Source organism: Balaenoptera acutorostrata, chromosome 6 (genome assembly GCF_949987535.1).
Source record: "Balaenoptera acutorostrata chromosome 6, mBalAcu1.1, whole genome shotgun sequence".
Taxonomy (NCBI): Eukaryota; Metazoa; Chordata; class Mammalia; order Artiodactyla; family Balaenopteridae; genus Balaenoptera; species Balaenoptera acutorostrata.
Window position 1 is genome coordinate 49138082 of NC_080069.1, and position 27603 is coordinate 49165684.

The 27603-nt window shown below is 43.0% G+C and overlaps 1 protein-coding gene across 4 annotated transcripts in view; it reads left to right on the plus strand.

Moving 5' to 3' along the window:
• The window catches only part of MOB3B (MOB kinase activator 3B), a 239842-nt gene that overhangs the window by 67238 nt on the left and 145001 nt on the right, over window positions 1–27603 (plus strand). For all 4 annotated transcript variants that reach the window (XM_057548769.1, XM_057548768.1, XM_057548767.1 and 1 more), the window contains one exon: window positions 14415–15031. In XM_057548769.1, the coding sequence (XP_057404752.1) occupies window positions 14614–15031 (418 nt within the window). In that variant the 5' untranslated portion in view covers window positions 14415–14613. The remainder of the gene's footprint in view (window positions 1–14414; window positions 15032–27603) is intronic.

Sequence of the window (27603 nt, forward strand, 5' to 3'; positions counted from 1 at the left end):
ACTACCAGGGGAATTAAAAGAAGCTATATATATAATATATATATACGCATGTATATATTATATATACACACATGTATATATACTATCTATACATAAAAACATGTACGTGTGTGTATATATAATATGTGTGTGTGTGTGTGTGTATATATATATAAATATATATGGTTTGTGTTGAAGTGTTGAAAGAGATAGTTATTGTGAACTTGGGGGCAGTTTTGAAGGGCAGCTAGGTGTCATGTCTGCATAAACATTTAAGAGATTCCTGCTTTAGTGGAAAGAACACCGGCACCAAAGTTGAGGCTTTGTTTCAGTTCCAGTCTGTCCTAGGTGTGGGCCTCTCCTCACTTTTCTGGGCATTAGGTGTGTTTGTTTCTGTTTTTGTGTTTAATACATTAAGAGGTTGAATTGAATTAAGTGATTTTCGAGGCTTCTTCCCGCTATGAAAACTCCCAGCAGTGATCTGGCTCGCAGGCCTCCCCAGCATATGCATGGGGTGGGTGGCAGGATCATGCTTGAGGAGCATGAGTTTAAGGTATCGTTCAGGATGATCTAAGGAGACAGTTTAGGGGCCAGAATGCCTGCTGCCACGTCCCGCTGAAAAGGGCAGCAGAGGGTGGATGCAGCAGAGGCAGAAGCTTGGGGATGGTCACCAAAGTCACAGAAGTAGAGTTGGCACTAAAGGAGGTGATGTGATACGTTTTCTTCTTATATTTGAAAAAAAAAAATTCCCCAAGCTGCTTGCCCTCCTCTCTTCCCCATTATTTTTCTTTTGAGGTAGATTTTTTAAACTTAATTTTTAAACAAAGCACACAGGTAAAGGCCTTTGCAGCACCATGCGAAGATGGTTACAGAGATCTACAATGAGTTTTGAAACATTCTTTTAAGGCTGGGCATCCTTCCAGAGGAGCTGACTTTTCGGTGGATGCTGGAAAATGAAAACGTGGGCACAGTTTAGATTGGCCTGGGGAACTGCACATCTTGTAGCTGCTATTGATCTTTGAATGAAGTATCTGTGTTCTGAAAAGGTTTCTCTTGTCGATCATCCTCTCATCATGATTCTGGGAGCGTGGTCCTCTCACCTGGAGAAGGAACTGTTGTATCTGTGCACCATTTGATTAGCAATAATCTAGACACACAGTTCAACCACACAACTTACTGAGTTTCTGTCTGTGCCCCGTCCTGCGCTAGGTCCTCATGCTGCAATGAAGTCTAGGGTGGGATCCTAGCCCTCCCAGACCGATGGAGGGGCCAGGTGTGTGAGCACAGGAATGCAGTGTAGTGTGAGGTTACCGTGTGAGTGTGAGAGAGAGGTGGGTGCAAGATGCAGAAGTCACAGGACAGAGATGGTGAGCCGTCCCTTTCTTCCTTCCTCTCTACCTCTTTCCCTTCACTATACCAGCGGTTGAAGTTAACCCAGAGAGAAGCTTGAGGCCATGAGGCTGGGCAAGGGAGAAGCCTTATCTGGGTGGAGGTGTTTAGATTCCCCATGGAGAAGGCTGCGCATATACTGTTCCTGGACGGTAGCCACCTTCGACCTGGGGCTGTCACGCCCGGTACTCACTGACTGCTGGGGAATGTTGAGAAACACCTCACCGATGAGAGAGGGTCCTCTGTTAGCATTCTCACTGTCCCTGGCTGTGGCTGCACAGTATGTGGGAGAGATGCTCCCTGTGATGGGTGGTCTCTCTTGTCTGAGTCAACCCTTGAGGAGACTATGCATGCCTGGTGTGCAGACACAGACCTTCTGCAGATAAATAAGTTACATCTTAAACAGGGCCGTCCTTGCATTGATGTCGTAGTGCAGCTCTACTAAAAAACAGCTACGTTGGGCTTCCCTGGTGGCGCAGTGGTTAAGAATCTGCCTGCTAATGCAGGGGACACAGGTTCGAGCCCTGGTCTGGGAGGATCCCACATGGCGCGGAGCAACTAGGCCCGTGAGCCACAACTACTGAGCCTGCGCATCTGGAGCCTGTGCTCCGCAACGGGAGAGGCCGCGACAGTGAGAGGCCCGCGCACCGCGATGAAACGGGGCCCCCGCTCGCTGGAACTGGAGAAAGCCCTCGCACAGAAACGAAGACCCAACACAGCCATAAGTAAATAAATAAATAAATTTATTAAAAAAAAAAAAAAACAGCTACGTTTGCATAGGCAAGCCTGTGGGCACAACATGACGTTGGGATCTCCATAAGGGCCCCCGAAACAAATAATACTAGTCTTCTCTAAATGGCTTCTGCAGAAATTGATTGAAGCAACAACAGATCAGCCTTACTGCTTATAGGACGTAGCTGTAGGTCTGTTAGTGAAATTTGTTTGCTTACATCGAAACCCTAGATTTACCCCCCTTTTCCCATGCAGCACTGGAGACAAGGGGCTTTGGGGAAGCAGCAAATAGCACACTCCCTGAGGGCAGGCATCTCTCAGGAGGGAAGGCTGAGCCAGCTGAGCATGTGCCCAGTTGATTCTTCTCAAATTCACCAGTTACATGACTTAGTACCTCCACTTCCCCTGGGGTAACGTTAGTACAAGGACAGAGAAAAGCCAGTTGTGTCCTTAGGGGAAATTCTTCCTGATAAAAACCAGGAATGGGGAAATGGAGCTCTCCTTCAAACTTTCCAAGATTTTGTACAGTTTTGAGGGTCACGTCTTATGGAGAAGATGTCAAAGAACAGCCCAGGTTATGCTTGGGACCCGTATTGATCATGAAGCCACTTGAAATCCAATACTATGAGAAATCTGGGTTAATAAATGTAACATTTGAAATTTGTCTATCTTTACTCACACTGTCTCACTTATCCCCCAAACACGCTGTGATATTGCGTTAATACCCTCATTTAACCAAAGAAGAAACTGAAGCACAAAGAGGGAGGGTTTAGCCCAGGAGAGTAAGTCTTTAAGGGGCAGAGTCTGGACTCAAACCCACGTCTTTCTGACTCTAAAGGTAGGGCTCTGTGCAGTCCTCCTGGTGGCCACGTCGTTTACAATTACTTGTTTGATTCAGTTTTATTTCAATCCTCTTTTTTAGTTGTGGATGTGTTCAAGAACGTAGAGAGGATAGCATCATTAATTATTTGTCTCAGTTTTATCTCAGCATTATCCTCCTGTCCATCTGTTTCCCCTCTCGAGTTGGAAAGCTCCCAGGTAGATGTTTGTCTTTTCTCTCTTGAGAATTTCTGGGGATGCAGCCTAAATCCTCCAGCCTGATCACTGTTTGATAACAGGAGTAGCGTTGTAATCAGTTGAGAAAGTTATTCTGTTACCAATGCACAGAGATCATAGCTGGGTTAAAACCAAACGTATTGTATTAAATATAAAGCATTTAAAAATTTTAAATGAGAAACTTTTATATTCCATTCAAAACAAGTGTGTGAGAGATTAATGGGAGGGCATGCTGCATGTAATTTGCCCTGGTGTATCAAAATTCATGAAATAATATTGCACTAGATTTTATTACATGCAGAAATACTGGAACTTCTTCACAGTATTAAGCTAAGTGTGTTATAAGTATTAGGGAATCTTTTTTTTTAATGTTTTGTTTGTTTTATTTATGGCTGCGTTGGGTCTTCGTAGCTGTGCGCGGGCTTCCTTCTAGTTGCGGCGAGTGGAGGCTGCCCTTCATTGCGGTGCGCAGGCTTCTCATTTCAGTAGCTTTTCTTGTTGCAGAGCTTGGGCTCTAGGCGCGCAGGCTCAGTAGTTGTGGTGCACGGGCTTAGTTGCTCTGTGGCATGAGGGATCTTCCCGGACCAGGGCTCGAACCTGAGACCCCTGCATTGGCGGATTCTTAACCACTGTGCCACCAGGGAAGCGCAATTTTGGGGAATCTTGACTCATTATCAAATCACTTAGATTAATATTATTTCCTTTTTCCTGAGAATTAGAAGTCCATCCAAATCAAGCAAGAAAGAAGCATTTGATTTCTCTCATCATATGCAGGGCTCCCATTGCCACCCCTTCCCCTTACTCATAAACACACATTTGCATCGAACTGAATCATTTTCCATTACTCATATCATTTCTTGGTGTTACGTCAAAAGTCACCATGTCAGTAACGATATAATGGTTTTCTATTGATGAAGTGCTTCCACAGGAGATATCTCTTTTAATTCTCACAGTAACTTTGAGAGGTAAGCACCAGGTGCTTACTTTTATTTTTTTTAATTTATTTTATTTATTTACTTTTGGCTGCATTGGGTCTTCATTGCTGCACACCGGCTTTCTTTAGCTGCCACAAGCGGGGGCTTCTCTTGTTGCGGTGCACGGGCTCTAGACGTGCGGGCTTCAGTAGTTGCGGCGTGTGGGCTCAGTAGTTGTGGCTTGAGGGCTCTAGAGCTCAGGCTCAGTAGTTGTGGTGCATGGGCTTAGTTGCTCTGTGGCATGTGGGATCTTCCCGGACCAGGGCTCGAACCCGTGTCCCCTGTATTGGCAGGTGGATTCTTAACCACTGCGCCACCAGGGAAGTCCTTACCTTTATTTTTAAAGAAAACAAAACTGAGGCTCATAAAGGGTGTCTTTTCCAAAGATATAGCCAGTCAGAGTCATTGCCAGGACCTGACTCCAGACCACAAAAGTTCAAGAAATACGTATCATTGAGGGGTGGCACATGACCGTGTACATAGGGCTAGGTCTGCGTTTCTCCCATCCTCTTCCCTAACCCCGTTAGGTGTGCTGTAGAAGTTCCTCTGGTCTTTTTTGTGAGCTACCTGTCTAGAGAGGCAGTCTAAATTAGGGTTGAGAGTTTTGGAGTCAGCTTGGCTACTTACTGTTTCTATGACCTGGGACAAGTTTTACTCTCACTGTATCTCAAGTTTCCCTGAGTATAAAATGGGGACAATAATACCTAACTCATAATTTGCTATTTAAATAAATGTTAGTTATTGTTACTATTATGTAATTAGGTTGAGTAGAATTTTAACCATTCTAACATTCTAATTGGCTGTTTGCTATCTCAAGAATCTGACTCTCTGTTAAAACTTGAGTCATAATATGATTCAAAGGATGATTACGATGATGGCAGCAACCACATTGCTCAGTGCCTGCTGTGTTCCAAACATTAACCAATATGCCCTCTGGAATTCCCTCAGCAACCCTGCAGATGCTATGTTCTTAGCTACTGGGCTATATTGCCTCCAAATTTTGCCTGCAGTTGGTGTTAGTTTTACCCATCCCACCAAGCTTAAAATAGTATTCTTTTGAAAATTAGAAATGTATTTTCCAATTTCCAGTCTTCTAGCGCATTTTGTGTTCTCTAACCCCCTTCAAAGATCTCTTGCAGTGGTTCCAGATGTCATACATAAATTTCCATAGTGCCAGGGATAAAAATTTTCCAGACCCTGAGACTCAAATTCACTTAGAGTGCCTAAAAGTAAATAAGTCTGTTGATAGTTACAGGAACCAACTTCCTTGAATTTGAATGTTTTTCCTTTAAAGCAAGACTTTTCCAAGAAAGAATTGGCGTATCCTGTCTCAAAGAGAAAGAAGGAAATGGTAATTGACAATGACCTTTATCCCAGTATCTGATGGAGGTTCTGAGTGACATCACACCAGCTGGTATGCACCTTTGCTTTAAAAAGTAAAAATACATTTTTTTATCTGCCTTATTTTTTTATTTCAGCAATTAAATTAGCTCTATCTGTAGTTACCTTCTCATCCTCCATTTCTCTGCTGCCACCTGCCTAAGTATTATGGTCTCAAATCTTAAGATTTTTTTTCTAACCACAAAAATATTCTCTAGCTAGGCGAAAGATTTGGAAATAATAGAGAGCAAGTGGTTACTAACTTGGAGAAGTTTTCTTCTTTTAAAAATTATTAAAATAATTAGGATGCCTTTCATAAATATTAAATGGATCAACTGAGCATTTATCTTGCAATAATTTTGCTTTCACTATTTATTTTTAAAACTGTGGTAAGATTGAATCAACCCTATTCAAGGTAGAACTAATGATTTGCCATCTCCCTCATTACTGGGAATCTAAGCCAGTCTCTACTGGGCTCAGGAAGGACTTTATTTAAGAGACCTTTAGTCTCTTTCTTTTTTTTTTTTTTTTTGGCTGTGTTGGGTCTTCGTTTCTGTGCGAGGGCTTTCTCTAGTTGAGGCAAGTGGGGGCCACTCTTCATCACGGTGCGCGGGCCTCTCACTATCGCGGCCTCTCTTGTTGCGGAGCACAGGCTCCAGACGCACAGAGACCTTTATTCTCTTTAAGAAAATATATTTTTAAAAGTCTGTCTTTTCTTCAGCACAGTGTGAATATATGGTAAATTTAACCACACCAAGTAAATCCCACCCTTTTCTTCTCTTTCTTTTTTTTTTTTTTAAAACTGTGAACTAAGCAAATAGGTCTTTTTTTTTCTTTTTTTGAAATTTATTTATTTATTTATTTATTTATTTATTTATTTATTTATTTATTTATTTATTTATTTATTTATTTTTGGCTGCGTTGGGTCTTCATTGCTGTGCGTGGGCTTTCTCTAGTTGCGGCAAGCAGGGGCTACTCTCCATTGCGGTGCGCGGGCTTCTCATTGTGGTGGCTTCTCCTGTTGCAGAGCACAGGCTCTAGGCGCGTGGGCTTCAGTAGTTGGGGTGCGTGGGCTCAGTAGTTGTGGCTCACGGGCTCTAGAGCACAGGCTCAGTAGTTGTGGCACACGGGCTTAGCTGCTCCTCAGCATGTGGGATCTTCCCGGACAAGGGCTCGAGCCCATGTCCCCTGCTTTGGCAGGCGAATTCTTAAGCACTGCGCCACCGGGGAAGTCCCTAAATCCCACCCTTTTCTATCCTTCCACTCTTTTTACTCTTTCTTACCACCAAGTGTCCTCTTCTGAATGGTGATGTTTCTGAGTCTGTGAAATGAAGAATCCTTGTGGGTCTCTGCTGTAAACACCTGTGCATTGATCAATCACTGCTGTTGCTGCCACTGCAGTATACCAGCTTGCATGCAATATTTTCATCTTTGGAATATTTACTCCTATTTTTAATGCTAGACTGTCCACACTGGTGACTAAAATATGCAAATGAAACAATGAGAATGCAACTTGAATGCAACTTGAATGGATATTGAAGAGCTAGAAATTGATGGGGAGTGATGGTTATGCAACAGACTTCTGTAAGGCTGCACCTGTTTGTACTGATTTCATCTGTGTTCAGAAATAACTTGGGCATTTTAAAGCTCTGAAATCATACATGCCTTTGAAGATTAAAATGAGGCAGAACTGTCTCTCCCAACTAGTCTAAAATGTAACAGTATGGCAGCTCAAAGTTGAGGAGGTAGATTAGTTGGACCAAAAAAAAAGAAAAAGGCAAGATGGCTTCTCAGGCAGGAATCTCTCCAATTTTTGGATTGTTTTGTGAGCAAAGATAGTACCTAATGACTAGGCAGGAGTAAAACACTACATAAAGGTTGATAGAGTCACATTTTTAGGCACAATCCTTTTATTGGAGCCTGAGAAGTTTAGGTGATGTTGAAATTTATTCACACACACACACACACACACACACACACACACTCACTCCTCTAAAATAAAAACCTAATCTACTTTTATTCAGTATTTGGAGTGCGAGAGGAGGGTTCCAAGGACTATTCTAGTCATAAAGAGAAAAAAATAGTGGGAAGATAATAAATCAGGTGGGTTATTCTTTAATTCTGAAGAGCTGGAATTTTAGGTAACACATGGGAAAGAACAGCCCATTTGAGAGAGAAGTTGGACAGATGTCTTGACTTTTCAGGACAGCCCAGCAGTTGGTAATATCTGACCTCAGTGCGTAGGCAGTGAACTTACAGGTTGAGGTAGAGTCCCCAAATAATGAAAGATAGGGGGTCCAATTTTGTTTCACTTCTGTCGTTTCACTTTGATGCGAAGGGTTCTTCATTCACTGTCACTTATTCATTCATTCAGCAAACATTCAGTGAAGTCGGCTCTGTTCCAGGCACCATCCTAGCTCCTGGGACCCCAGCAATGAAGATGGCACGGACTCCCTCATGTGGGGTCCTTCTGGGGCCCCCATGTTCCTCATGGTCTTCCTGTAGTGAATTGCCCTGCCAGCTGGTCCTGCCAGGAGGAGTGCTTCATCCCACAGAGGAGACATTAAACCTCCTTTCCCCGACTAATGTCTCTCTGGTCCCTCTACTTTCTGTCCTGCCTGCCCTTCTGTACCTCCAACGTCTCTAGAGGTGGTCACAGCTAAAGAGGACGCATCTCTCAGGAGTGGATGGGAGAGCTGTTTCATTTCTTCCTTAATCCTTGGTGAGGAGTCTTTGATTTTTCAACTGATAAGTCAGAAGACATCAGTAGGAAAAGAAAAATAAGAACTTTTCTTGCCAGTGTTGCTTAGTTACCTTGTCAACATTCCCTTGCAGCCCAGCTGAATGCTCTCTGCATATTTTTATAGTGCACATGTTTTATTGCTATAATTGATCTATTTAGCAGAAAATATGGAGAACACATGGAGCGCCTGTCAATTTTATGCTGTTTATTTGAAGAAATTTATGCTGTTTATTTGAAATTTAAGAGAATTTTTCTCTTCACTGTCTTTTTCATTCCTAACCTGAGTAATACTGTGAAGAAATCCCATCATGATCCATGTTGGGACATTTAATTTTGTAGCTAAAAAAGCAAAAGCCAATGAACTGACCTCAAAACTAGACAGCAAGTTGTGGACTTTTCAAAGGCAGGGCTCAAGTTTGGTTTTTTTTTTTTAGTAAATTTATTTATTTATTTATTTATTTATTTTTGGCTGTGCTGGGCCTTCGTTGCGGTGTGTAGGCTTCTCATTGCGATGGCGTCTCTTGTTGCGGAGCATGGGCTCTAGGCGCATGGGCTTCAGTAGTTGCAGCACACGGGCTCAGTAGTTGTGGCTCATGGGCTTAGTTGCTCCGCGGCATGTGGGATCTTCCTGGACCAGGGCTCGAACCCGTGTCCTCTGCATTGGCAGGCGGATTCTTAACCACTGTGCCACCAGGGAAGCCCAGGGCTCAAGTTTTAATTAACTTTGTGTCCTTGGTGCCTAGCCCTTTAGTAAAGGTTTATTGGTTGAATGAGCAGTTAGCTTCAAACATTTCTTAAGAACCAGCATTGTAGTGGGTGTTATTCATAATATAGAATTTGCTATAGTTTTTAGCCGCGGGGCAAAGCTGGTGACTTGTTCTTTTCTTTCTGGAGACTGGACAAAGACAGAGAATAACGACAGTGTCGTTGCTAGTCCCACATTTTATTTAGCCAAAGCAGCTATTGTGCCTGAGGCTGCCATGGCCGTAGCAGCAGCCATAGTCCCTCTGGCATTTATGACAAGGTCTTCGCTGGGAACCTCCTGGGTTCTGGGGCTGTGCTATCCAAATCAATCCAGATCAAGAGACCTGGTCATTGTCACTATCTGTCAAGGCAATTGTATTCAAATCACTGAGTCTCTCATTCTTTTTCTCACATACACACATGCACACTCAGCTGATAACTAGGTTTATGAAGCCAACTGTTGACAAAACAACAAATGGAAGTTTATTTAGTCATCCCCTTCCCCAGCCAGTAGGGCAGCTCACTAACCCAGTACTCCTCAAAGCATATACTTCTGAGATTTTGTTGAAATTCAGGCTCTGATTTACTAGGTCTGGGGAGAGGCCTGAGCGTCTGCATTTCTAGCAAGCTCTCTTAGTTAGATCAGGCCTTGATACTTAAAGTGTCATCCGTGGGCCAATAGATTTGGCATCACTTGGGAACTTGTTAGACCTGCAGACTCTTAGGCGCCACCCCAGACCTACTGGACCAGAACCTGCATTTTAACAAGATCCCGTGTTCACATTTGAGAAGCACTGCTCTAACCGTGTAATAAGTCTACAGTGTCAATTATGGGCAAGGGTCCTGCTGGGGCTCTGGGTTGAAAGTAAGGTTAGATGGATTTCTTTTTTTTTTTTTTTTAAACATCTTTATTGGAATATAATTGCTTTACAATGTTGTGTTAGTTTCTGCTGTATGACAAAGTGAATCAGCTATATGTATACATATATCCCCCTATAGATGGATTTCTTGTTGCCTTTTTACTTCAAAACTCTTTTGGGTACCTGCCTCAGTAGAGCATCTGACACTCAGATAAAGACACAGCCAGATGCCTCTTTGTTCAGTCATTCAGTGGTGTGATGAATTTGTTTTTATCCATCCTGGAGTGCCATTGTCTTTAAACACGAGGGCCCACTGACCAACCTATCTCTGCTCCAGAAAACTTTATTCTAGACAGAAAAGTTTGACTGGGAGAGACATGTCTGGGCATGTTAGAATGATGAACACATTTGGAACAGCATTAGAAGATGGGAGTTTCTGTTTCCTCATCTGTAAGATGCAGATAATAATACCACCTGTTCTAGCTTCCTTTATAGGCTTGTGAGGAGCTTTGACATCTACCTGTGAAGGGGCTTTGAAAACATAAGGATGTTCATGAGATTTTAAAGCAACTTTAGTGAGAAAAAAAATCATATATATTTCAATATTGGAGAGGTCTGGATTCAAAATTTAGCCTTACCATCTACTAATTTTGTGATTTCTGCAAAATTATTTCATATGATTGAGCCTCAATTTCTTTTTATATAAAACGGTCATAAAATCATCCATCATGCAAGGTTGTAGTGAGGATTAAAATGTTAATAATATACGTAAAAATCTGGAGCATAGTAGAGTTCAATAAATGGTAGCCAAGAGCAGCACATTAAGGGACTTGGTTGAGAAATAATCTTACAAAGATTACTTTTCCCTCAGGTAAGCCTGTTACATTGGAGCAAAAAGGAAGAGTGACTTTAAAGCTGGTTAAAAGCGTGAATAAACACCCATCCATTTCAAGAGATTGATATCTTGAAGTTTGTTTTCTAAGTATCTCTGGAAGAAAAACTCCCAAACCTCAAACAAGGGTTTTTTAAAATTTAAACATTAGTGAGTACCAGCCACTGGCGGGCTTTGTGATTAGGAGGATTTGCTATGATTATCTGTCTCATTCACATGCTCTCAACAGAGGTGCCAGAGGGACTTGGTAGTGTCCATGAGAGCCTGGCACTGGTACGGAGGAAGGTTTCCACACTGGTGTCTGTGCACCCAGACATGCCAGGCCCTGGGGAAACAGCAGAATTAGTGATAACGAGGGTCATGTAAGGTGATTAGATTGCTCTGAGGACCGTGGGAATTGATGGTACCCTCATTATCAGAATAACAGAACAGCAAGTCTTACTTACTGGAGACATGAGGGGGCAGCTGTTGGATTGTTGCTGCTTTACTGTCAGCAATTAAACATTTGTGATACAGAGGGACTTGTCTATTTTAAGAGAAAATAAACGTCCTCGTCCTCCTTTCCCTATCTTCCCAACCTCTAGCTCATATTTTTATTTTGGAAATGCTCTTTGAAGGCCCTCAGCTTTCTTAAGTCTCTTTTCAGGCAGGCTAGGCCTTTGGGATGGTATTCTTTTTTTTTTTTTTAATAAATTTATTTATTTATTTTTGGCTGCATTGGGTCTTCGTTGCTGTGCTCGGGCTTTCTCTAGTTGCAGTGAGCGGTGGCTACTCTTCATTGCGGTGCACGGGCTTCTCACTGCAGTGGCTTCTCTTGTTGAGGAGCACGGGCTGTAGGCCCACGGGCTCAGTAGTTGTGGCTCGAGGGCTCTAGAGCTCAGGCTCAGTAGTTGTGGCGCACAGGCTTAATTGCTCCGTGACATGTGGGATCTTCCCGGACCAGGGCTTGAACCCATGTCCCCTGCATTGGCAGGCGGATTCTTAACCACTGCACCACCCGGGAAGCCCGGGATGGTATTCTTTTGAAGAAGAGATTGCCCCCTTTCTCTCCCTACAGTGCGCAGAGTTTGTGTGTGATAACCTTCCTGGTGATCTTCTGAAGTACTGTGAATGTGATTTCACAGACAGCCAAAGGCAGGGTGTCACGTGACCCGCTTTTCCACATGGATCTCTTTGACAGAGTGTGTACACTCAAGGCCAGGTGAGGAGGGACAAGAGCGCCTCACTGATAATATGACCTTGCAGTGAAAACCTACTAGGAAGAGGGTGGGGTTAAGAGGGAGGAAGTGAGCCCACCAAGGCTGCAGGGAGGCTGCAGGGAGTGGCCAGAAGAGGCCTTCAGCTGAATAATCAGCAGTTCTGAGTGTAGAGCAGAGCCTGTGAGAGGCAATCGGAATGTCTTAGATGGTTTTTGGTTTTGTTTTGCCGGAATAACTTAAGGTTGAATGCATCCCCGAGCCGTGTTTGAGTGTGGGTGGCATAGCAGAGGAGGGGATCAGTGGATCCTGCTTCAAGTCCATTTTCACTGATGCCATGATGGACTCTTCTGACTCTGGCCACAGCTGTTGGCTCATTTTGCTAGGGTTTGACCCATGAATGGATCAGTGATCGCCTCTCTGTTTCCAGGCCACAGGCCGTCGTCTTCACTTCCAGCCAGTCGATACTTGTGGTCTTTGGGGAATACGTGGGTGGAAGCTCTAGGTAAAGGGGCTTCATGAACCAGCAGGAGGGACAGGTTGAAGAGCATCACTTTTTAGAATGTAAGGCTGCGTGGAAAGAGCATTTGCTAGCAATCAAAAACTGAATTTCGATCCTAGCCATGTCCCTACTCACTATGGGACCTTGTTCAGCAAGTAATTTTATCTCTTGGAGACCCAGGGATAATGATACCTACTGCACATCTACTACACCTATTCTAAATCTGCTATAAATCACACCAGAATTTTAAAAGGGTCAAATGAGGCGATGGAGAAGAGCGCACTGAAGACTTCGAAGCTGCCCTGTCCAGTATGGTAGCCACTAGCTGCATGTGGCTTTTTGGATTATTAATTAATTAATTAAGTCAAGCAATTATTTAATTAATTAGAATGAAATAAAATGAAAAATTCAGTTTCTCAGTCACACTAGCCACCTTTTAAGTGCTCAGTAGCCACCTGTGGCTAGTGGGTACCATACTGGACAAAAAAGATACAGAACATTTGCGTTATCACAGGAAGTCTTATCGGATAGTGCCTCAAAGCACAATTTAGGATGTAAAGGATGGCATGTTGTAAGGGTGATAAATGCTGTCATAGTTAGGGGTTCTTAGAAAGAAACAACCCACTCAAGTTAGCTGGAGTAAAACGAGATATTTGACTAATTCAAGGAAAATGTATGTGTCCCAAGGGTTGGAAACACAACTAGGCTTTAAGAGGAAATGGAACCAGTTCCTAGAAGACTATCAAGAACAAAAGAAGCTACTCTCTCCCCACTGTCTCTCTTTCTCTTGTCTTCCTCTCCCTGTGGTCACTTGTGCCCTTGTCTCTGTTTCTCTGTCTGTGCATGGCTTCTTTCTTTCTCTCCTCTTACTCCTTCACTTCTTCCTCCTCTTCTTCTCAACCCCTCCCCCTTTCCTCCCTCCCCTCTCTGCAGACCAGCTTTCTCAACTGTACTACACATGGTCCAAATAGGGCTCAAGCAGACCCACTTTTAAAAAAAATATGTTTAAGTATCATTGATTTACAATGTTGTATTAGTTTCTGGTGTACAGCAAAGTGATTCAGTTATACATATATAATAGTTTGCATTTGTTAATCCCAAACTCCCAATCCCATCCCTCCTCCCCCTTGGCAACCACAAGTCTGCTGTCTATGTCTGTGAGTCTTTTTCGTTTTGTAAATAAGTTCATTTGTGTCATATTTTAGATTCCACATATAAGTGATATCATATGGCATTTGTCTGACTTACTTCAGTTGGTACAATAAACTCCAGGTCCATCCATGTTGCTGCAAATGGCATTATTTCATTCTTTTTTATGGCTGAGTAGTATTCCATTGTATATATATGTGTATATATATATCACATTTTCTTTATCCATTCATCTGTCAATAGACATTTAGGTTGTTTCCATGTCTCCGTGTCTTGGCTATTGTAAATAGCGTCAAGCAGACCTAATTTTCATCACTTCTCAGGGATAATGCCTAACAAAGGCTGGATCCTGATTCCAAATTCCCGGGGAACCCTGCTGGGTGTGATAGCCACCTCTGCTCCAATCAGCTGTATCCAGGAGGATGGGGGTAGTGTCCTTATGCTTACTCAATAGGGGCAAGCGGGGGGGTGGGGCAGATGCTCTAAAAAGGAGCATATGGGGATGTGTCATTGACTAACATGATCATCCTTAACACCTTGGAGCAGTCCATTGAAACTATGATCACACAGGGAAAAGTTCCCAGAGATTTGATCAAGGCCATGAAGAAAAGGGGTGTGATACTTTTCCTCCTTTGGCTACTTGGTTATACGATTTGATCACCAATCCAGATTCTCAGGGGTTTGTCTTAACTTCCATGTCCTTATACCTGGGTGGAAGTGGGCACAGCCAGAAGTGAGATGGAAGTCAGGTCTAAGCCTTTGTCATTTCTTAAATGCAAACGGGACACTAATGAGACCCTTTTCTCTCCTGCCTTTAGGAAGAAACATGAGGTTCCCCTGGAAATCATTCAAGAGGAAGATGGAAGGGGCTGTCTAAAAAGAGATTGAAAGCTGCAGACCACAAGACTGGGGCCAGAGGGCTGGCAGTGGAAAACCCTGTTGGGTTGTGATCTCTCGTTGAAAAGTCCCAGTTGCCTTTTTGCTTCCTGCAGGAGGAAGGAAGCGAAGGAGAAGACCATGTCCATAGCCTTGAAGCAGGTGTTCAACAAGGACAAGACCTTCCGGCCGAAGAGGAAATTTGAACCTGGCACGCAGAGGTTTGAACTCCACAAACGGGCTCAGGCATCCCTCAACTCAGGCGTGGACCTGAGGGCAGCTGTGCAGCTGCCCAGCGGGGAGGACCAGAACGACTGGGTAGCGGTGCACGTGGTGGACTTCTTCAATCGGATCAACCTCATCTACGGTACCATCTGTGAGTTCTGCACTGAGCGGACATGCCCTGTGATGTCGGGGGGCCCCAAATACGAGTATCGGTGGCAGGATGACCTCAAGTACAAGAAGCCGACTGCACTGCCAGCCCCCCAGTACATGAACCTTCTCATGGATTGGATTGAAGTCCAGATCAACAATGAGGACATATTTCCAACGTGTGTGGGTAAGTCCATGACCAGCTTCCCGGTTATTTTGTCACTTCCCACCCAAGCTTGGAAAGTTTGCAGAGGCTTCTTCTGGGACTGCCTTTGAATGCTGGATAGCACCTATATCAATGTTTCCCTAAATTCTATCACTCACATGTCAGCAATTTCTTTTTCCAGATCTAAGGACCTTATTGAAAAACAATCATTTGTAGACCACTTAGAATTATTTTGTAGACCTAAATAGTGGGAAACACTGGCTTGATGAAAAGTTGGATTTGATCTTATTGGCTTCCTTAGGATTAGACTCCAAACCCACCCAGAGCTCGTGGTAAAATTTTTAATTTGGAGCTAATTAACTAGTTAGTTACATTAACTCTGGTACAATTATTGGTACTCGTCTCTCAGGGTAAGAAATCCCAGTGTGAGAATCCGTGGATTTGTTTGGGAATCAAGCAAACAGGCAGTTGGCATTTTGGAGAAATAAGATCCTGGCATTCTCTTCTTCCCTCTCCTGATCATAGGTATTAATTTCAGTCTGTACTATTAACTCTGGACCCTTGGGTAGCTGCTAGACCAACCCGGACACCTGAAATGCAAATGCTTTTGTTTGCTTTGTGCTCTGAGCCATAAAACTCTTCAAGGGGAGAGACCAGACCTTTCCTATCTCTTATATTTCTTTATGCTGCTGATCGCTGAATCTGCATGCCTGGCAGGTTGAAATTCAGAATTCAGTTTTTAGGGCCTTAGGTTCAATAAGGATGAGCATTCTCTTCTTTCCACTGTTGTACCTGTGATACCTAGCATGGTGCCCTGGAACCTTTTAGGCACTCAGGAACTATTTGTGGAATGGCTGAAAAAATACTTATGCTGCTGGAAAATATTATTGAAAAGCTCTGAGATAGTTGGGGTATTAAAAAAAAAAAGCGTTTGAAACACATTGCTGAAATCACCTTTAGATGGGGCATGTGTGTCCCCATGTGGCATATGGAAAGTTGAAGTGGGGTGTATGGAAGTAATTACATTTATACCAGAAAAAAAAATGTATATAAATTGATTAGGGCAGTATGTCCATCTTGAAATATTCAGCACACAAACCAGTCTGCTCAGAATCCTCGTGTTGCCTTGACTTGTGCAGTTTCCTCACGTACTTTCTGCTGTCCCTGGTTAAGGCAGGAAGTGGGGTGTATGGCAGCACAACCCCCCTTGGTTGGCTCACCAGCATAGGAGGAAGAAGGCAGGTTTCAGAAACTCCCCTGGCTGTATAATTGGCGCCTTGGAGGAGTAGCAGTTTCCTAGGTTCATGTCTTTTTGCACTTTCATTGACTGTCAGAGGCTTCTTTTAGGGCTGGGAGGAATTTGTCTTTTCCAAAAGCATTACAAGCAACTGCCAATGCTCTGTGCAGAACATACGACAGCAGTAAAGGTAAATAAATGTGGGCAAGGATCTCTCCTTGCTGCCCTTCCCCTTCTGTTTCTTTGACGCTTTGAACTCTGGGCACTTCTGTTCTCTCTGGCAGTTGTGGTTGCCACATAGAGTTGCTGACCAGAAATAACATCACAAAGCCTGGTGTGTTACTTAAGAGTGAGGAAGCTTCTGGCCGTCTCCCTGGAAAATAGAACATCATAGGTGATTTTAGACTTTGCTTGGAGGAAATCACTGGATGCCGCCAGATCCCCCAGAGCAATTGACTTTGCTTTCTTTTTCTAGACGGTTTCCTTAGCCATTCAGTGTGCTTGGGGAACGCTCACCTGATCCAAATCCTCTATTTCAGCTCTTCCCAATCTGTGCCGCACAGTACAAAAGTGTTCTGGGAGCTCTTAATAGGTGCACTGTGATATTTTTTTTCCGCCATGGAAAAATAAGTTTGGGAAATGCGGAGTGAAATTGATTTCTTTACTTCAGGACTTTAAATATACTAATGTGCATTATACATCTCCAAGAAAAGAATACGTTAGTAAGTAGTGTATCCTAATTTGAACCTGGTACCTTTTTTTTTTTTTTTTAAACACTATTAGCATCTTTGGGGCAATGTTCATCTGTATAGAGTTGTCAAACTTTTCTTTGTATCAGAATTACTTGGACCTTCTTCTCAAAATGCAAATTCCTTGGTCCTCCCCCTCAACAGCTAAATCAGAATCTCTTAGGTGAGGCCTAAGAATCTGTACTTTTAGTAAGCTCCTCCCACTCCTCTTGTTTATTGTAACCACCCAGAATGCTTTTCATCCTCCCTAGAAACAGTTTGTTTCTTACCTCTCTGGTTTTATCCATGTCATTCTCTCCTTTGGAATCCCCTTCTAGTGAATTCTCATGCATCCTTTATACCATCTCAGACTTCCCTGGTGGTCCAGTGGTTAAGACTCCTCTGTGCTTCCAATGCAGGAGGCGCGAGTTCGATCCCTGGTTGGGGAACTAAGATCCCACATGCTGTGTGGCGTGACCAAAAATTTTTTTTTTAAAAAATGAACTTTATACCATCTCCTCTGTGAAGACTGTCATCTTTTAGAATATAAGCCCCTTCAAGTTATAGAATATGTCTTATGCATTTGAATATCCCAGCACTAAGTCCAGTCCTGGTGCCTTATAAGTTGTTGGATGGATGGATGGATGGATGGATGGAAAAATAATCTTTATAAAGTTCCAGCATGTGTATGGTGCTGGTGATCAAAGTGAAGTTAAAAAAATGTCTCTGAATCTCTTTATCACCATTCCTGGCTATTTCCTGTACCTTGCCTTCCACAGGGTTTAATTTTGTCTGGTTAACTTTTCCAGGGTTAAAATGTTAGGGGTCAGTAAAAACCACCACCATCCACCATTACCCTGAGGGTCTTCATTAGTATCCTGCTCACCTCTGCTATTTGTCCTCCGACAATACTGTTGCTGTCTTGGCAAGAACTTGTCTTTTAGGAGCCGCTTTCTCTACGACAATTCATTTCCTCCTCTTCTTCCTCCCCCTGATTCCAGCCTACTTTCCTTCTTTTTGATCTTGGTGCTGCCCTGAGTCATTATCATGGAAATGATCAAGATGTCTGTCCGGATAAAGTAAAAGAGGAATTCCCAGCCAACAGCAGACCCTGGGTGGATGAGAAATTTGGGAGTTCTGCTTAACGTTAACGGCTTTGAATCCTGGGCATATTTCTGTCTTCTTGCCTGGGAATTGGGAGGGTTTGAAACTTCCCCTCCTCCCCACTGTGATCCGAGGAACTAGAACCGGAAAATACAGACAGATGTGAAGGCTTCACCCTTAGTTAAGTATTAAAGGATATAAACAGCTGTTGATCTCTACCATTGAAACATGGGGGAAAGAAAAGCTTTCATCTGTTTCTGGATTCTGGTTTAACTCGGATACCCGGGCTATTTCAGAAGTCGAGCCTTCTCAGTTGGGAGAATACCAAACAGATGTAGCTCCCTCGTGAACCAGAGTCTCCTCCAGTCTCCCTGGATCCTCCCCAGCTTCCTTTGTTAAAAAGCCAACAGATGTTCCTGCAAAAGCTCCCAAGACAGCAGTAACTTCAGAAGCAAGGGCCACCTCCTCTTTGATTGTATCTCTTCAGCCACTTATAGAGGTAACGTTTGAAAAATAGAAAAGCACAGCCACCCACTTTTTAAAATTCCATTGCCTGTCTAATTACAATAATTTTTATGTTCTAGCCCCCAGTTTCCCTGTTTTCCTGTTATATAATAGGACTTAAATCTCAGATCTGACACTCAGAAAAAAAGGAGTGGAAAACTTAGCGCTCCTCCAACTCATGTTTTTAAAAAGTCTTTGAGCAGGAGGAATTTAAAAAATAATGACATGATCTCACCTACCTCTATGGTTTTAGAATAAATGGGTGTCAGGGAAGGGGAGAGCAAGGAAAGGAAGCAAAGGAAGGGAGAGAAGCCAGGAGGGAACTCACGTGTATTGAGTTTGCTAAGTGCCAGGCACTATACTCGCTACTGTTAATCTTTCTTAATTCCTATAATAACTGAATGAATTAAATATGCTGTTTTACCAGTTAGGAAGCTGACATTTAAACAAGCAAAGGGTTTCCCAAGGTTGCACAGGTAATCAGTCATTTAGAAGTCAGGGTTTGAGCTCAAGAGTGGCCAAAAATCTATGCCCGTGTCACCCACTACCATTTATAGCATGAATCGTTATTCTGCAAATTTCCTTCACATGGTGAAAGACTTCTCAATCATGGTTTTAGGAGGTTGTCTAGGGTGGGAAAAAAATTCAGAAAAGCTGATTTTTGATATAAATTTTAAAGAAATGATTCTTTTCTTTGTTTCTGTTTGTCCCTATTTTATTATTTTTTTTAAATAAGATTCTTTTTTAAAATTTATTTATTTATTTTTGGCTGTGTTGGGTCTTCGTTGCTGTGCGCCTGCTTTCTCTAGTTGCGGTGAGCGGGGGCTACTCTTTGTTGCGGTGCGCACGCTTCTCATTGCGGTGGCTTCTCTTGTAGAGCACGGGCTGTAGGGGCACGGGCTTCAGTAGTTGTGGCACATGGGCTTCAGTAGTTGTTGCACATGGGCTTCAGTAGTTGTGGCTCGCGGGCTCTAGAGTGCAGGCGCAGTAGTTGTGGAGCACGGGCTTAGTTGCTCTGCAGCATGTGGGATTTTCCCGGACCAGGACTTGAACCCATGTCCCCTGCATTGGCAGGCGGATTCTTAACCACTGCGCCACCAGGGAAGCCCTGCCCCTGTTTTAAAAAATCACCCCTGAAATGCCTGAGGAATGTGTCCATGAGACCACAGCTGAGGTTCATCCTCTCTCAAAATATTGTGGCAGGAAACATAAGGCTATAAAAATGTCCATAGGGATGAGATTTTCAGACATGGGATGTTGGGGAACTGAATTTATAATTAGCCTTTAAATTTTAACTTTTTTATTTTCTATTGTCTCCCTCCTGGTTTTTTATTTTTATATAAATCTATGTAACACTCGTAAGACAGCATGTACGTCAACAAAATATATTTACAGTGTGGTAGGACTAGCCCTGGGCTTGTAGACAGAGACTAGCTCTGCTATTACAAGATGCTGTGTGACATTGGTAAACACATAACCTCTGGGCTTGCGTTTCTCTGTGTAAAGATTCTGATCTCACAGGACTGTTGTAAAGATTAAATGAGGCCGTGTGAGTAAAAACACCCAGCCCAGAGCCATAAGCCCCTGTGAGAGGTGCTAAAAAACAAATGTGTGTCAGCTGCCTCTTTCTCTGCATACGTTTCTACTTAACTGTCAACCAAAACTCTTGGAGCCCACTAGATGATTTCTGAATGGTATCCCCAGAAAAAAAGCAAGACACATTGTAAGAGAATCAACGTGATTTTTAAAAAAGCGTTGCTGAATTGCTCTGTGATGGGAGTCATAAATACCTTCCAAGACTTTGGGAAATTTCAGTGTTTCTCTAGGAGCTAGACCAACTCCTGGTGTCAGGGATGAGCACTTAACTCTTTAGACAGAAAGCTACTAGGAAGGATGGTTTTGCTTGGTTTTCAGAAGACTGAGTACTGAACGTGCCCACGTCCAGTGTCAGTCTGGCAAACCTCAGCAGAGACCGGGTGCAGGTTAGCTGGGGAAGAGCGGAGATAGCTTACTAGTCACATCTGGCACAAGCCATTCATTAAAATCAGTGCTGGGTGAGCTGCCCTGGATTTGACCTCTCAGGAGGATGGGGAAAGATTTCTCAGTGCCCAGGAATGAAGCCTCCAAGATAGCCTTGTGAACTGGCAAGTTTTTCTAAGACTCTGGAAACACCTTTTGCCTTTGGGATCTGATAAACTGTTTGGCTCCCTAAGAGTTTACTCGTTGGGAAGGCATCATAATAAAGCTACAATTTTCTGAATACATACTACCCTCCACACTTTACCTGCATCATATCGTTTAATCTGTAAAATAACCCCGTAAGGTGGGTATTATGAGGTCCATTTCGCAGATGAAAAAGATGAAGTAACTTGCCCAGGGTCACACAGGCAGAGCTAGGATTCAGACCCAAAGTAGCCCAACTCTACAGGCCGTGCTCTCAGCTACTCCAACATCTCGTGTCTGTGATGTTCTTAGCCCAGAATCAACATTACCCTTGATTTACCCCTACCTGTTGCATCACATGTTAAATCCTCTTTAGGAAATGTCCTACGATAAACCCAGCATTCACAGGGAAGGATGTGAAAACAGACAGGGCAGTGCATCCGATGCAAATTGTACTGGGTCCTTACTGATGGGAACTCTTAAAGTTCTGCTGGCGGAAAGAACTTGCCTTCTCTAGATTCTGATGCTACCCTAGTTTATTCAGTTGTCTATTCATGGAAACCATGCAGAAACAGCTGAATCCACTCTTCCTCACCCCCGCTGGCTGCTGGCGAATTGATGGGCTTTTGTGGAGGGACACAGTTCCCTACTTCCACCTTGTTAACCCAATACTGCAGTGACTTGGTGGCTGAGTTAATAAGAACGGTGGTAAATAACCACCCCCACTCAACAAATCCCAAGAGATACCTCTGGAAAATGGTGAGGGCCATCATTGTGCTCAGAAGCAGCAGGGAAAAGGAGTGGAGAGGGGGGCCCAGAGGGCCTAGAAACTGCCCTGTAAGTTAAGGCTAATTACCTGCTGTCCCCACCTGCACTGAGGTCTCCATTACTCGTGCTGTGTAATTTTAATGAGCCATATCTCAAATGACAAATCGTTACATCTCAGCATCAGCTGGGAAGGGAACTGGGCTATATGATACTCAGTGGAAAACAGAGATGAAAAATAAAGGCTGTAATGGGGGTTGGGGGGTATATGCTGCTTTCTCTCGGTTGGTGCTTGTAGACATGGTGCCCTACCTTAGTCAACGAAGGCTGCCTTGTGAAGGTCAGTGCTGCACGGATAGGCAAGCCAGCTCAGCACCAAGCCTTAGGGGACGTGGAAATGCATCGGGAAATGCAATGGGATGGAGAAAAACGAGTTAACCAGAACTCTTGCCCAGAACAGACATGGAGTTGGAAGGAACAGTTGCATAAAACACTTGAAGTGGAGATGAGATCCCCAAGAGCACGCTGGATTATCACTGACCTGCCAGCTGACTTTTAAAGAGCACAGGTTTTTGTTTATCTGAGTAGGGCGTATCAGCAGGGCCTTGACACCAGAGGCCTTCTCTCTCTGCCCTCCCCACCAGTCTCTGCCTCCCCTCTAGATAGAGAAGGTACCCTTAAACAGTGTCATTTTGAAGAGAGGTTGAGTTTTTGTCCTGCCCTAGATGTCCATGTGTGGAGAGTGAGTCTCAAGCTTTTCTTTTAAAAGACCTTTGTAGGTTTCAGGACATGTAGGATCTGTTAAGGCCTCTGCATATAAGAACTTTTTGGTGTTTCATCTTAAAAAAGCTCATGCTAAATTCATCTTCTAAATGATAATTCTATCCATGTTTTCCTTCATGTAATCATGTCTTTCTCTTAAGTCTTCTGATGAAATGGATGCTGTGGGAAGATGAGCCAGTTTGGGAAGGTGGGGTGTTGGTAAAAAGGAACAAAAGCATTAGTCTCTGTTAGACCTGAGTTTGAATCCCAGTTATCAACTTTTAGTAGGAAATTTTCACTCTCTGGGCCTGTTTCCTCGTCTGTAAAATGCATATAGAAGGATCTACTTCATAAGACTGTTGAGATAATTAAATAACATGCTACATTTAAAATACTTAGCACAGTGTTGAGACATAGACTAGGTATGCTTTCGATGTTGTCCCCTCAATATCACATGGTATCAGTGTGATGAATTAGACTTGGCAGGTGAATTAAGGTAAGAAAGGAAAGAAGGTAGGATGAAAATCCTTACTTCTTTCAAGTATTTGGCTGTGGAGTTGATCCACATTCCCTTCATCTTCTGCTATATCTTACGGAACCTTTAGAAGAAACAGTAAACATTCATGGGATGTTTAGCTTGGCCTTGACGGCTGGAACCAGGTGGGTCCCCGATGGAACTTGAGAAGATGTTCACATGAATAGCATATGAGGCCTGCACAAAGCCAATCCCACCTTCTTGTTTCTGCTACAGGGTGCAGCATCCAACATAACGCTCTGCATCAAGTAGACACATGGTGAACTAATTACTACTATGTAAGTGTAAATTGATTGACTCATGCTGTATAGTTCATATTACAGAACAGAAAATTCCTGAAAATTGTGAGGCAGTTGAATTTTTGTCATTTGGCTGATATTTTCATTTCTCAGAGAGAATTTTAAAGAAAGCTTGGCAAAGAATCCTTTTAGTGTGTGAATACCTCCTTAGTGATATGTCTAATTGATCTTTAGAGCAGGCCTTTGGAAGTTAAAATGTTTGTCTTCATGGAGAGACAAACTGGAGTTGTTAGTTCTCTCTCAGGGAAAGGAAACATTCTTCAAATTAAGCAATAGATTTTCAGTGTTTCTATATCGTCTGGCCCGGGATCCTAGGACTGGAGAGCAGTGATGAGTTAAGGGAGACTCTCCAGCTGATAGTCAAGCGTTCATTCTGCTGTCACCCCCGGAATTCTTCCAGCAACAGCTGGCTCCTGCCTGGCTTCTGGGCCAGCTGAAGTAAGGGAGCCCTAATGCCTGGTGTAGCAGTGCAATGGAACCCCAACGTCTTAGGACCACCAAGAATTACTTGTGGGTGACTTCCTTCAACATTTCTTGGTTGCCTGGCCCAGCCAGGGAATCCTACCATGGCCTCCAGGAACAGAGGGAAGAAAGTTGTTGGACATTGGGAATTTACCTGTTCCAGCCTTCAGATAAACCATTCATATTTCACCATCCCAAAGTGGGGGTGGGGTGGGGTGGGGAAAGCCTACAGCTGAGGGCATCTGTCTTTCTGTGTCTTTGAAGAGAAATGTGAGCAAATATGTTAATGATATGTACCAAAGTCCCTGTGAGCAGTAACTGTCATAACACATGGATTGTGTTATGATGGCTTTATTTTGTTTTCCAAAAATAGTGTACAGGTAAGGTTTCATCATCAGCCTGGGTTCAAATCTGTTCCTCTCATGGCTTTGGGACCTTGGGAAGCCCTGACCCTCTCTGAGCCTGTCTCCTCATGCGGAAAGTAGGGGTATTAATAATTATACCCACTTTGTAAGGTTATGAGAATTAAGTGTCATAATGCACACAAGGCTCTTAGTGAGTTCCTGGTAGAGAATTAAGTGCTGAATACATTTGGGCTTTATTACTTTTCATGGTGATATAAAAAGAGAAGACCACTGATTTATTGCAGTTTGTAATGCTTAATGACATAGGAGAATTTCTCCTGCAGTATTCGCTGTAAATTTCTTTTCCAACTGGAATAAAAATGGAGAAAAGCTATTGATCATGTCATAATTACAGTAGTTATCTTGGAAAAAGAATAATCTTTCACATCCATTAGAATACCAGTTAATAATCAAGACTTGAATGCCTCACTGAAATCAATAGATTCCATATTTTATGTCAGGCAGTAATTCCAAAGTTTAAAGTACAGTAATAATAATAACATTAGCTAACATTTATTACCTATTCGGGGCCCAACAGCATGCGAGGTCCTTTATGTGTTTTTTTTTTTTTTTTTTTTTGGCCGCACTGTGCAGCTTGCGGGATCTTAGTTCCCCAACCAGGGACTGAACCTGGGCCCTGGAAGTGAAAGCACCGATTCCTAACCACTGGACTCTGAGGGAATTCCCTGTGTGTATTTTATTTCTAATCCTCAAAGCAGCCCCAGTCGACATTATCATTTTCCCTATTTTCAAATGAAGAAACAGGTAAGTTTCTTTCCCCAAAGTGTGGGGAGAGCTGAAATGTCAAAGTGGGATGGTGAGGTACCAGTGTAATCACAAGAGCTGCAAGCTCCTACTCCCTAGGATTGGACAGACCAAGTGAGGGGAGGGGATGACTAGCACCTGGGAGCTGGGGCTGTGCAGCAGGAGCTGGGAGCACGGCCTGTTCAGCAGAACTGGAACCGAGGAGAAGATGCAGCACCGCTGGAGGCCAAGGCGGACCATGGGAGAAATACCTGGGTGTCTGCTTTCCTCCTCCGGTCTCCTGCCGGGGTAAAGGGGCCTGGGAAACCTATGTAGGGAATGGATCTGAGAGCAAATAAGTGAATGACTGGCATATGGAGAAAACAGATAAACAACAAATAAAGGTATGAAATAATTTTAGGTAGTGATGAGTTCTGTAAAGACAATGTTGGGAAAGGGAATTGGGATGCCGTAAGATTTAAGTAAGATAGATGTAGAACAGTGGCCTCAAATTTTTTTGGTCTTTGAACTCCTTCATACTCTTAAAAATTATTGAAAATCCTAAAGATCTTTTGTTTTATGTGGGTTATAGCTATCAACTGTTATCATATTAGAAATTAAAACTAGGGAAGTTTTAAAATATTTATTAATTCATTGAAAAAATAATAATAAATGCACCACATATTAACATAAATAACATTTTAATGAGAAATAGCTGTTTCCCAAAACAAAAAAAAAATGAGTAAGAAGAGTGGCATTGTTTTACTTTTTGCAAATCTCTTTATTTGTTTATTTATTTATTTATTTAATTTGTTTTTTTGGCTGCGTTGGGTCTTCGTTGCTGCGTGCGGGCTTTCTCTAGTTGCGGCGAGTGGGGGCTGCTCTTCATTGCGGTGCGAGAGCTTCTCATCATGGTGGCTTCTCTTGTTGCGGAACAAAGGCTCTAGGCACGTGGGCTTCAGTAGTTGTGACACATGGGCTCAGTAGTTGTGGCATACGGGCTTAGTTGCTCCGCGGCATGTGGGATCTTCCCGGACCAGGGCTCGAACCCATGTCTCCTGCACTGGCAGGTGGATTCTTAGCCACTGCGCCACCAGGGAAGTACCTGCAAATCTCTTTAATGTCTGAGTTCATAGAAAAAATTGGACTCTCTCATCTGCTTCTGCATTTCAATCTATGGTTCAAGTCCAGCTTTGCACAGATATGTAGTTGGGAAGGGGAGGACTTTGTGTACCTGTGAAAGGACCCCCAGGGATGCATACAATCCTTTGAGAACCACTGTTGTAGATAAAGCAATGAGGAGGCCAGTCCTTTGCACCTAGTAGGCATTTGATGATTTTGGTTGAATGAACACAAATTAAGGTTGCATTGAGGGTTTCACAGTGTCCCTTGTAATAAATGGTATCATTGGTGACATTGTGATAGTATAAGACAGTTAGACAAGATGGTTCTTAGGGCGCATTGATCAGTAGGACACATGCTTTGTGGCATTTACCCAGCAGTACTGATGGCTTTTCCCCTTAGTGTTCAGAGTCATGCAGGCGCCCTGTCACAGACTTTTGTAGGACCGCCAAAAGAAAAATGGTAATGAGTCTCTGAAAAAAACACACCCTCTGATTTCCTTAACACTGTGTTCACACTAACCTAATGAGCTAGTTCAGACTAGGCTAGACTTAACTGGTGGTCCTTGATGTGTACATAGGAAGTATTTTAAAATTTGAGTGGAATTGCTGTGATATAATTATTGTGCTATACAATACAAGGTGGTAGACCACCACCAGTTACCTTGCAAATTTTATGCAGTACTATTTAAGATAAGGAGAGCTTTCTATCTGGGTGAGAGAGGTTATGAGTTTTTTTTCACCATCACCTGATACATATTCTTATAGAATGCTGACATTAGCCAAGATCTAAGTAATAATGCAAGGTAGCTGTTATGAAAAAGAAAGCAAATGAATGATTTAGACAGTAGTTGCTCTTTTGGATTATCTGTGATCCTGCTCTTTCCATCAGCGTGAATAATGGAATTCAGCATTAACTGAACTCCATGACAAGGGACACTGATGGAGGTGACCACCCATCAGCTTTAGATGGACATGGCCACATTGCTTCAACCCCCAATGGACAGATATAATTACCCTCTGTGGACAGACTAGTTTTTGAATGGGGTTTATACAACATCTTAGGCCAAATGAAATGTGTTTTTATTGCTGATTGTCAGAGGCAAATCTCATACCTGCCTTTCTGAGCAAATTATATCGTATCTTGCTTTGATATTATGCAGTTGATGTAATAATGATGTCTACCATTTACTGAGTATCTATAATATGTTAGGTGCATTACAACCACTTTAGAAAGGTGTTTTATTTTACCTCTTTTCTAAATGAGGAAACTGAGTCTCAGAGAGGCCCAGGTCACATAGCTTATAAAGACTTGTAGCAAGTCTTTCTGACTCCTCCGTGTTTTTTCCCTACACCAGGGACCTCTGAGATATCACATTCTAGGCATGTGCATGCATGTCTTTGCATAAACACAACGACAGAAATATATTCAAAGACTGAGTGAGAGAGGAGAAAAACGAAAGGATAAATTGGAAGAAGGAAAAAGTTTGACTTCTGTATGACACCAAGGCATGAGACTTTTGCAGAAGAAATCCTACCTGGATGAAATAAGATATTTCAAGTCATGGCTTTGTTCCTTTCTCATTGTGCCTTAAATATGTGGATTTGACTCATGGTCTGCTGAAACTAGGGAGACTGCCACTGGGACAAATGCTCCCATTAATAAGGTGAGACAGGGACTTCCCTGGTGGCGCAGTGGTTAAGAATCCGCCTGCCAATGCAGGGGACATGGGTTTGAGCCCTGGTCCGGGAAGATCCCACATGC